The sequence below is a fragment of the Lynx rufus genome, unplaced genomic scaffold, assembly GCF_022079265.1.
Source record: "Lynx rufus isolate CCGP_SWC_20201006 ecotype Redwood Valley unplaced genomic scaffold, mLynRuf1.p SCAF_3, whole genome shotgun sequence".
Classification (NCBI taxonomy): domain Eukaryota; kingdom Metazoa; phylum Chordata; class Mammalia; order Carnivora; family Felidae; genus Lynx; species Lynx rufus.
In genome coordinates, this window is record NW_025814845.1 from 176,508,535 (window position 1) to 176,518,796 (window position 10,262).

General features: G+C 42.1%; 1 protein-coding gene across 1 annotated transcript; it reads left to right on the forward strand.

Annotated features, from left to right (window-relative positions):
* Positions 1–1,310: 1,310 nt before the first annotated feature.
* On the forward strand, positions 1,311–10,262 carry LOC124521230 (prolow-density lipoprotein receptor-related protein 1-like). The gene is made up of 7 exons (XM_047092331.1): positions 1,311–1,908; positions 2,330–2,455; positions 3,560–3,670; positions 4,959–5,195; positions 7,057–7,534; positions 9,384–9,492; positions 10,212–10,262. The coding sequence occupies exons 1-7, from the start codon at positions 1,311–1,313 to the stop codon at positions 10,236–10,238; spliced, it is 1,686 nt and encodes a 561-aa protein (XP_046948287.1). The 3' UTR covers positions 10,239–10,262.

Genomic DNA, 10,262 nt, shown 5'->3' on the forward strand with positions numbered 1-10,262 from the left:
GCCCTTGGAATGTTCTTTTTTTTTTTTTTCTAATTTTTTCTCTTTTTATTTAGTGTTTGTTTATTTCTGAGAGAGAGCAAGAGAGAGAGCGTACAAGCAGGGGAGGGGGAGAGAGAGAGGGAGACACAGAATCGAAGCAGGCTCCAGGCTCTGAGCTGTCAGCACAGAGCCCCATTGTGGGACTCGAACTCATGAACTGCGAGATCATATCCTGAGCCAAAGTTGGATGCTTAACCGACTGAGTCATCCAGGCTCCCCTAAATTTTTTATTCTTTAGTCTCTGCACTTCATCTGGGGCTCAAACTCACAACCCTGAGATCAAGAGTCACATGCTCTACCAACCAAGCCAGTCAGGCATGACCCCCATCCCCCCTTGGGATATTCTTCAAATACAATTTAAATTCTAGCATTCACTGTGTGTTGGGAGCTATCATGACCAAAATAAAGACCAAAATAAAGAGGCTATGAAATGAAGACCACTTCTTAAGAAATAGCACATCAGAACACAGGTGAGGGATCTGAGAGTGGGATTAATCTCGTTTAGTTGTCCAAGCATCTCACTGGTGGTGTGGAATAATTCTAAATACAAGCAGCTCAGCTGGGTTCTAGCCTGGTGGGGGAGGGTGAGTGGGTGGGGGAGTACATTTTGTGAGGGAACTTTTCTTAAATCATAGGAGGTACCAACAAACAAGTCACTTCTAACTTCTGTCCTATAGAGACGATTTGTCAACTTTGGTACTTTAAAGTGACAAATGTTGAGGGGTGCCTGAGTGGCTCAGTTGGTTAAGCATCGGATTCTTGATTTCGGCTCAGGTCATGATCTCACAGTTTGTAACAAGATCGAGCCCCACAAGAAGCTCTACACTGGTAGCATGGAGCCTGCTTGGGATTCTCTCTGTCTCTCTCTGCCCCTGTGTGTGTGCACACACATACTCTTTGTCTCTCTCGCAAAGAAGCTGATGAAAATGAAAAATGTTGGGGTGAAAGATTGACTTCAGTTTCAGTAAGATATTAATAGTGGAGTCTCATTTAACGGAGAGGGCCTTTCATATGTAAATGTATCAAATCAACACCTTGGACACCTTAAACTTACACAAATGTCATAGGTCAATTATAGTTCCAAAATTTACAAAATAAAGGGGAGGGCATTTAATGAAGGAGTACCTCTTTAAAACCCATGGATTCAAGGACTTTTAAGTGCTTAAAGCTCCATGAAGGGAGAAAAATAACTGCTATCGGTTTTTAGAAGATAAGTTCAAACTCTCATATATTCCAAGCAGCGTGACGTTAATGCAAAATCAAGGTGAAGAATGACACTAGATTCAGCTGGTGCCATCCACCTAATTTTTTCCCCACAGATTTATCTGAAAAATCTAGAAGCGTTACTAGGACAGCCAACTTTACCAGAACATAGGATACTTCCCTTTGCCACTGTGAACCAGCTTGCATCCTTGGACTACCTAGTCCAAGAAAAGGCTCTCTACCTTTCAGAGTTGGATAATGGTGATATCAGGCTACTGAGGCTCAAAGAATCTGGAAAACTCTCTTGGAGGAAAATCCTATCCGTGGAGGGGACCGTGATCGACTTTGCTGTGGACTGGTTGAGTGGAAACATATATTGGATTGACAGTGAGAATCCCCACATCAATGTAGCTTCCTCAGAAGGTCAGTGTCCCACTGTCCTGTTCAGTGAAAACCTCTACCATCCTGCCTCTGTTGTGCTCCACCCACCCTCTGCAGTCATGTGCTTTGTGGACCTGGGTTCCCAGGAGGATGGTGGGCGTGGGTCCAGGATTGAATGTGCCTCCATGGACGGCAGCAGGAGGAAGGTGCTGTGGCAGAAATCCCAGGTCCCTGCAGGCCTGACCTTTTCGGATTCGGGGACCCGAGTGTACTGGGCTGACACTGGTAAGCAATTATAACCTATGCCCTAAATGTGAGTCCGAAGGACTCTTTGGCCAGAGTGAAATAGTGATGTCCTGCTTTCTGGTCTTCAGCCATGAAGACCTTCAAATAGCATTTAGGTCTGAGTTTATATATTCTGTACCACCTTCCAAACAAACACAATGATTCCCCATTCTGAGTAGAAAGTAATAGGCCCCAGAATCATGCAGTTGCCTCTTTGTGATGGAATAAAATCAAGAACTTAACAAATGTGCACGAGCAAATCGTGGTGTATCTCTGTTGGAGTGAATGAAGGAGAGCTGTCCTTCAGAAAATGCATGGTAGATCATATCCTCCTGGAGGGGAGGCAGGACAAGACCAAAGAGCTACAGGATAGAGTATGGTTGTTCAGGCTAAGTGAGATTAACTAAGCCTCTCTTTCTAGGGAGAGGACTCATAGAAAGTATTCAACAAGATGGCTCTAGATACAGAGTAGACCGCAGAGGAATTGAGGGCCTTAACCTCTTTACATATGGCCAAGGCATGATGTTCTGGACAACAGTTGATGATGGTGGGTGTCTTTGTGATCTGAATTTACTCCTGGATCTCTAAAGCAAATCTGTTAATGCTTAGCATTGATCTTTGGTAGGGTCTTTCTTCTGGAAGAATAGTTAAGCAACTTCTCTAATCTAACATGTATATGTAACAGAGATTCTATGACTTGGGGAAGCTTTTATGTGAAAAAATATTATTCTGTATATACGAACAGGCTTAATCCTGTTCTACCTGAAATTTCTGGCTTTCATTAAAAGCTCTCTGCCTTAGAGGACATTGTGATATGGTACAGAGAGAACTGGGCCAGGAATTGGAACCAGGTAGTATAACTGCTATGCTGCTTGGTAGCTATAACACCTTACCTGTAAAATGAGGACAGTACATGACTCACTTGACTAAATATGCATGGAGGTACTAAGCGAATTACAGAACATTCTGTACTTGCAGGGAATTTCTAGAATTTAAAGCGATTGTCCTAAACCACAAGTGTTCTAGTATGTCGTTTCTGGCTAGCATCCAGATTTGGTAAAACTAGAAAACGCTATTTAAAAGCTGTCTCTTTTATAATTTCCAAATGCTGGTCCATTGACCACTTGGGCTGGCCACATCACAACTGCAAAAACAAGTTTTCAGATCCTACCCCAGAGATGCTAATTTATTAGGTATGTAGTGAGATCTTTGCTTTCTGTTGTAAGATCCCCTGGTGATGCTTATCGCAGAAAACCATTTTCAGAAATGTTTTAGAACAGTGTTTAAAATCATTACCCATTATTTGCATGGGCTATATTTAAATGTCTCATGTCCTAATTTTCTGTCTTTGTATATCAGGATGTGTACGAATGTGCTCAACATAATTTACACCTGACTTTATTTTGGAGGAAGGCATAGAACTGTTTTTATTTATCTTAAATTTCTTCCCAGAAACAAGATTTAGAAAAACACCTGTCTCTCTGGTAAAACTCTTGTTACTCAACTGGAGTTGATGCAGATAGGGTGACAGTTTCCATACTGAGCAATTTCTTTTGCACAGGAAGTTGTCTTAGAAGTAGAATGTGCTTTTCTTAAAAAAAAAATTTTAAATTTACTTTTCTTCATGATATTTCACTGGCTTTTGTTTCAGCCCAAATCACTAAGGTTTGGTACAGCAAGGCAGAACTTTCTGAAAACCGGTGGTTCCAAACAGACCAGAAGATTGTGGATTTAAAAGTTTCCAGCAAACTTAGTCAACAGGGTAAGCAAAAATTATGACAACACTGAAGCCTGCTGTGCTTCCCCCACGAAGGGGCCTTCCATCCCACAATATCTCCTTGAAATAACTCTGTTTCCCATTAAATTACTTTGGCAAATTCTTGTGGATCTGCATAACTCTCTTGTCTTTATGAAGTTCTATGCAGTATAGTTCTGGTATATAACTAGTCCTGTTACTTACTGAGGAGATAAAACACAGTGGTAAGTATATTGGGCTGGGGTTTGACATACTTGGGTTCTATTGTGGATGGAATTACATCTGTGGTATAATGGGAATTGTCTTTTATCTCTGCAGTGGAACTGGTCTTTATTCTACTTGTTGTCACTTGTATCTACTTGTGGTGTTAACTAATCCTTGGAATACCAACCTGGGGGCACCCAGATGTTTTCTTTTCTCCAGTGTTTGGGTAGAGTGATGATGGGCTTAGTTAAAATAGTAATAGATAAAAGTCTTTTCCTAGTTGAGATTAACACCAACAATGTGAGCTCAAATAGTTAACCACATCTACCACTGCCGTGTATATTGAGTATTTTGGTCTTAAGTGATTGCTGCCCCATTGCTTTGTTTTGGAAAGCTAAACATGACTAAAACTGGTGTTAGTCATGCTTAAACTTCTGAAGGCTTTCCAGAGAGAACCTTTTCAGAATTCTTCAGTGTGGATTAATGGTCACCCAAGTGATAATAATCTGTGGCTTAGGTCTGAGAAGCAGCAGAAGGGTCCCTGTCACTCCTGAAGCAAGTTTTATCTGCACTATATACATACCTAGTCTACTATTCCTGGAATATCTCAAAATAAAACCTTACTAGAGGTTAAAGCTTAAGATCTAAGCCTTGCAAAACCATGATCAGCTATAAATGGCTGACTTCTACTCAGAATCTTACAGAGGGAGAATAGACACCACAGCCTTCATGTTTTCATCTAAAGACAGCTTTATTTCTAAGGCCCTTCTAGTGTTATTGTTGGGTGCTTGATGTGAGAGAAAAAGGAGAACTCACAAGGGGGTCTTGGATGGGCCAGAGTTCAGAGCGATTTTTCTTAAGCTTCTCACTTGTCTGAACTCCTAGCCTTCTGAAGTCATCATTATCCATGAAGAAGAATCACCAAACACTCAGCACCTGGTTGACCAAAAGGAGTTAAACTAAAAAGCTATCTACTCTGGAAAAACACATCTGGGTCCCATAACTCTGATAGTCTGTTTGTAGAACGTCTGCAGAAGACCCTTCTGAAACCATCTAAATCAATGTTTTTTTTGGGGGGGGGTATCTACAGGTAGTAACAGCTGCTCAAAGGACAACGGAGGGTGCAGCCATATCTGTTTGCCAAACCCTGAAGGACCGACTTGTAAATGTCCCAGTGGGTACTACTTGGCTAACATAAGCAGATGTGTTAAAGCTGTTCAGTGCTCTGAGCCATCACAATCCTGTCAGGATGGTCAGAAGTGCATTTCCATGAAGCAAGTTTGTGACGGTCATGTTGACTGTCTGGATGGATCTGATGAAATGGGCTGTGAGTAATTCCTATCCAGGACCCCACTGTTCATCACCATGCATGACATACTTTCAATATTTAATAAAATAATTCTTAATATCTCAATCTAATTCTTAATATCTAATTCTGTAGTATCCCTCAAGCTTTTATTCTCTAGACCATAGCCTTGTTATTACAGGCACTTTTAAACCGAACAGCAACATAAAACTTCTATGGGAAATTGGATATCAAATTATATAGACACCTTCTGGAAAGCTAATGTGTCCTCCCATTCAGTTTTAGAACAGGTATTATGGTAGCTGCAAGGAGTCCGACAGTTTGTATGTTGTCTGAAAGAACATTCATTCAATTTAGATTTGATTCTGTGCATTTAAATTGATCACATAGTGAGCATAACCCAGGAGGAGGAGGTTGGGCAAACGATTTGACCTGTCTTGGTTCAGCTCCCCGCTGTTAATGTGGAAAAAGCACTTTTCTATGTCAAAGAGTTAAGGAATACAAGAGCATGCAAATAAAGCCGCCATCTTAGTACATACTGTTGTCATGTTACTTCTTAAATGTTAGCTGGTAGATGGTCGTTACAGAAATGCTGCTGCCACATAGGGCCTTCATGGAAAGTTGTTGTCCTGGCCAGTCAGCTAAGCGACTGTGATGTCTAATGCTGTGGCAGTCACTATCCTCAAATCTACAGCTTTGGCTCCAATGGTATTCAAGTCACGTGAGCTGTAGAATTGAAGAAACAGTGGGCTCAGCACTGAAACCCGTCATAACTAGTAAGAAAACAAACTGGAAAAGGAGTCTTATAGCCAAGGGTTCTTATTGCTCAATTTAAACCTTCATCTTCCTGAAAGCTGACTAGATGGAATACCAGTTGTTATCCCTAATCAATTCATCTTAAATTGGAAAATTAATAGGTTTTGACTCCCGGAGTTGATTCTATGGTCTAGTGAATGAGAGTGGTTTTACAAAACGCCTTGTGTTACAGTGACTCAAGCACACACGTCAGTGAGTGAGAAATGCATTGCCCTCACCATCTGGTTTTAAAACTAAACCAGAAACCTAACATACACTCTCCTGTCTCCCGTCCTGATGACAAAGCGTTGGCTCTACTCCTCAATCAGTATTTCACCCTGACTTTCACATGAAGCTTCTTTGGAGGGGATGGTATTGGGCACATAAAGCTAGACTGGCTTCCTCTGGATATACCCAACTGTCAAAGACCCTAAACTGCCCAGGAGTGGAAACACGCCTGTAACACCAGCTAAGGCAGAGACAGCAGGTGCTGCTGTCTTCCCTCCCAGGAGTCTGGTCTTTAGCAGTTTCGTGTGGAATAATGCTTGTGCCAACAGGGATGGAGAATATGGTGAAACGTGTTCAACGCAAACCCAACTTTCAGACTGTTGGTGAGAAGCGCCCTGTTGCCCACCCTCTTGCGCCCACCACTGCCACCAAGTCCAGTCCAATATTTGCAGCTAGTAGATCTCGCTAAGCCAACAGTTTACTTGGGCTCAAAAAAAAAAAAATCATGTTTACAGATAAACTTACATCTTAAAAATCTTTCTAGAGATTTACCATTTAGATCCACCACACTATTCCTTATAGAATAAAACATTTTGGTAATGGAGGTGGTCTACCTTGGCTAAAAATGGGCACACCGTCATTTATAAATAGATTGGTATGATAGGCTGCTCCTGAAACCAAACATTTTAAGTGCCTTACCATATGCAGGTTTTTGTATGTTTTTAATTTTCTGTCCAAAGGTTATGGTAATGATAAGTTCAGACTTCTCTGGTTAAGTCTTCTGGAATTCTTGCTCTTCTGAAATAGTTCTCAACTGACACATATGTGTATATACCCACACTCCTACCTGTTTTTGTAGGTACCTATCCAGATAAAACCCATTCAGCACCAACATCGAAAAATGCAGAGGCCGGTAAAAGGTGGACCCTAAAAGCTGAGCTACCTCTCCAAGCTACTGAGTCTCCCAAGGCTAGATATCCGGGGCCAGAAGGGATGAATTATCCTCTCAGAAAAACACCCATCCCTCCAATTTCTGCTAGAGAAAGCAAGACCTCAGAGACCAAGGGAAAAGGCGAGCCTGTTCATCCCAAGGACTCACAGAGGGCAAAACATCTGCCGTGTAGCACCGACTACTGTAATGGGCGGGGAGTCTGTACGGTGGTAGGAGAGCTGAGAAAGTGCAGCTGTCTGATGGAATATGGTGGAGAGTTCTGTGAAGAGCCAGCACGTGGACCCGCCCCTGGCCACATCGCCCTCGGTGTAACCATTGCCTTATCAGTTGTCCTGGTAGCTCTGGGAGCATTTGTTTATTTCAGAAGAGAACACAAATTAAAAAGGTGAGCAGTTATTAATGTCCTCACGGGAGAGTTTATTCCCAAGAAGGCTTATAAAATAAGATTAATGGGGTTGGAGGTATGGCTCCATCCTAGAAGCCTGTCCTCTGAGAAAGGATTTGGGTGATGAAGCAGCCCTCACCTGTTAGATGACCTACAGAAAAACAACAGAGGCGACGTCTTTGAGTCAGACCTGGGGCAAATGAGATTGTAAGGGATTTATGAGGCACTGATGGAGGTAAGACTGCCCTCAACGGCCATTAGTGGCATAATAATCTCAGGGATGAAGTGATGAGATTCTTTACCAACGAGGCAGAGTTAGTGCCAATGATTGTTTGGAGGCAAATTCAGAGGTGTGTTAGTTTGCCAGACTGGGTGTCTTAACAAATTTACTTTCTCAGTTCTGGAGGCTGGAAGTGTGAGATCCATGTGTCCGTGGAGTTGGTTTCTCCTTGAATTATGGATGCAGACTTCTCCCTGTGTCTTCACATGGTCTTCCCTCTACATGTCTGTGTCCTAATCTCTTCTTATCAGGACACCAGTCATATTGCATTGGGGCCGAAACTAATGACCTCACTTTAGCATAATTACCTCTTTGGGGGTGCTTGGGGATTAGGACTTCAACATTTGAATTTAGACAGGACGCAACTCAGCCCCTAACAGGAGGTGAAATCAACTCCAGAAAGATTTAAAGCAAACAAAAAGTTTTGCGTAAAAGCAAGAGAGTCACAGGATTAAAGAAACAAATGAGGATAACAAATTGCTGGCTAAGGGTAGAAAGGATGACGAAATCGGCTTAAGTATAGGAAGTTATAGAAACTGAAGAAACTGATTAGGTTACACATACTGGGCCAAAACATTAAGCAGCCTGTGTATCAAGAAATATGGAGAGAAGGAAAGTTTTAAAAGTTATGTCTCTGTCCAGCGTTCACACAATGAAGAGAAGGCCAGGAGAAATGGTGTATCTTTGCCCAAGGTAACACTGGTTAATAGCTTACTAATGTTAAAACAGACTGAAATTCTACCTTTGGGATACTGATGGTCACCTCAGGTCTTTCTACCACATTAATTGGCTTTTTTATTTTTTATTTTTTATTTTTTTCAACGTTTATTTATTTTTTTTGAGACAGAGAGAGACAGAGCATGAACGGGGGAGGGGCAGAGAGAGAGGGAGACACAGAATCGGAAACAGGCTCCAGGCTCCGAGCCATCAGCCCAGAGCCCGACGCGGGGCTCGATCTCCCGGACCGCGAGATCGTGACCTGGCTGAAGTCGGATGCCTAACCGACTGCGCCACCCAGGCGCCCCTTAATTGGCTTTTTTAAAAAAATGTTTACTTAAAAAAAATTTTTTTTAATGTTTATTTTTGAGAGAGATAGGGCATGAGTGGGGGAGGGTCAGAGAGAGAGGGAGACAGAATCTGAAGCAGGCTCCAGGCTCTGAGCCATCAGCACAGAGCCCAGTGCAGGGCCACAGGCTTTGAACCCACAAGCCGTGAGATCATGACCTGAGCCAAAGTTGGATGCTTAACCCACTGAGCTACCCAGGTGCTCCATTAATCTGCTTTCTTAAGTCACCTGTGTCCGATCTCTCATTGACCCCAATTACCTAGTTTCCCCCAGTTGAGAAGATGTATTATTTTGGAAATTAAGTGAATGCCTGGTAACAAATCATAATTGACTCAAGTATTGCCCATTCTAGATCATTTGATTCATTCAAAAGACAAAATAGAACATCATTTCCATAATGATAGCCTTTGTTTGATAGGGGATGAGTTGGCCTTTCTAATCATAGCCCGATCCCAGCTTCAATCTCCAGGAACAACTCTGATGACTGTTTCTTTGATTTTTAGAAATAGTACAGCAGCATCAAGAAATATGACCCACCATAATGAAAATGGCCAAGAAGAGGAAAATCTAATGAATAGTGAGACTTTTGTCAATGAAGCCTATGACGAGCAGGTATGCCTGGGAAGTGTCTTTGGGGAAAACAGATTGTGGGGGTACAGTGAAAGAAGGTCCCTTCTGAAAAATCCGAGCTGGGCAAAACTAGGCAGTGGTAAGTTACAGAGCTTTTTGTAATTGGTGAATGATGCCATTATGTGTGTCAAATGGATGTCCAGTCCCTTGTTTATGTTTAGACTCTGTTCAATCTCTAGTTCAAACTGAAGTGAAATATGCATGAAACAGTAACCTAGACGTTCAGCTTTTGGTGAACTTCCACAAGGAGCTCAGTCATATGGTGGGGTGGGATGTCATTAGAGTTAGCTGGAGTTACCCCTACAATTTACATCCCTCTGTGAGCTGTGCTAACATCTTTGTTGTTTGACCATCTCTGTGTTTTGCTTTGTTTTAACATAGTGAGTATTCTTGGGCACCTGGCTGGCTCAGTCAGTAAAGCACATGACTCCCAATCTCAAGGTCATGAGTTCAAGCCCCACATTGGGTGTAGAACTTACTTAAAAATAATTAATTAAAATATATATATATATTAAGGGACACCTGGCTGGCTCAATCAGTGGGGCATATGACTCTTGATCTCGGGGATGTGAGTTTGAGTCCCATGTTGGGTGCAGAGATTACTTACAAATAAAATCTTAACCCCCCGTCCCCCCCAACCCCTGCCACAAAACAACTATAGTTATAGGGTATTCTCTAACCTCAAGTCTCTTTTCCAACAGGAACTGTTAACTTTACAAACTGACTAACCTGATGAATACAGGAGCTGGAAC

Coding starts and splice junctions, on each gene's coding strand:
- LOC124521230 (XM_047092331.1), top strand. CDS start 1,311: ATGACACTAGATTCAGCTGGTGCCATCCACCTAATTTTTTCCCCACAG. Junction 1,909..2,329: donor AGTGTACTGGGCTGACACTG/GTAAGCAATTAT, acceptor CTCTCTTTCTAG/GGAGAGGACTCATAGAAAGT. Junction 2,456..3,559: donor CTGGACAACAGTTGATGATG/GTGGGTGTCTTT, acceptor CTTTTGTTTCAG/CCCAAATCACTAAGGTTTGG.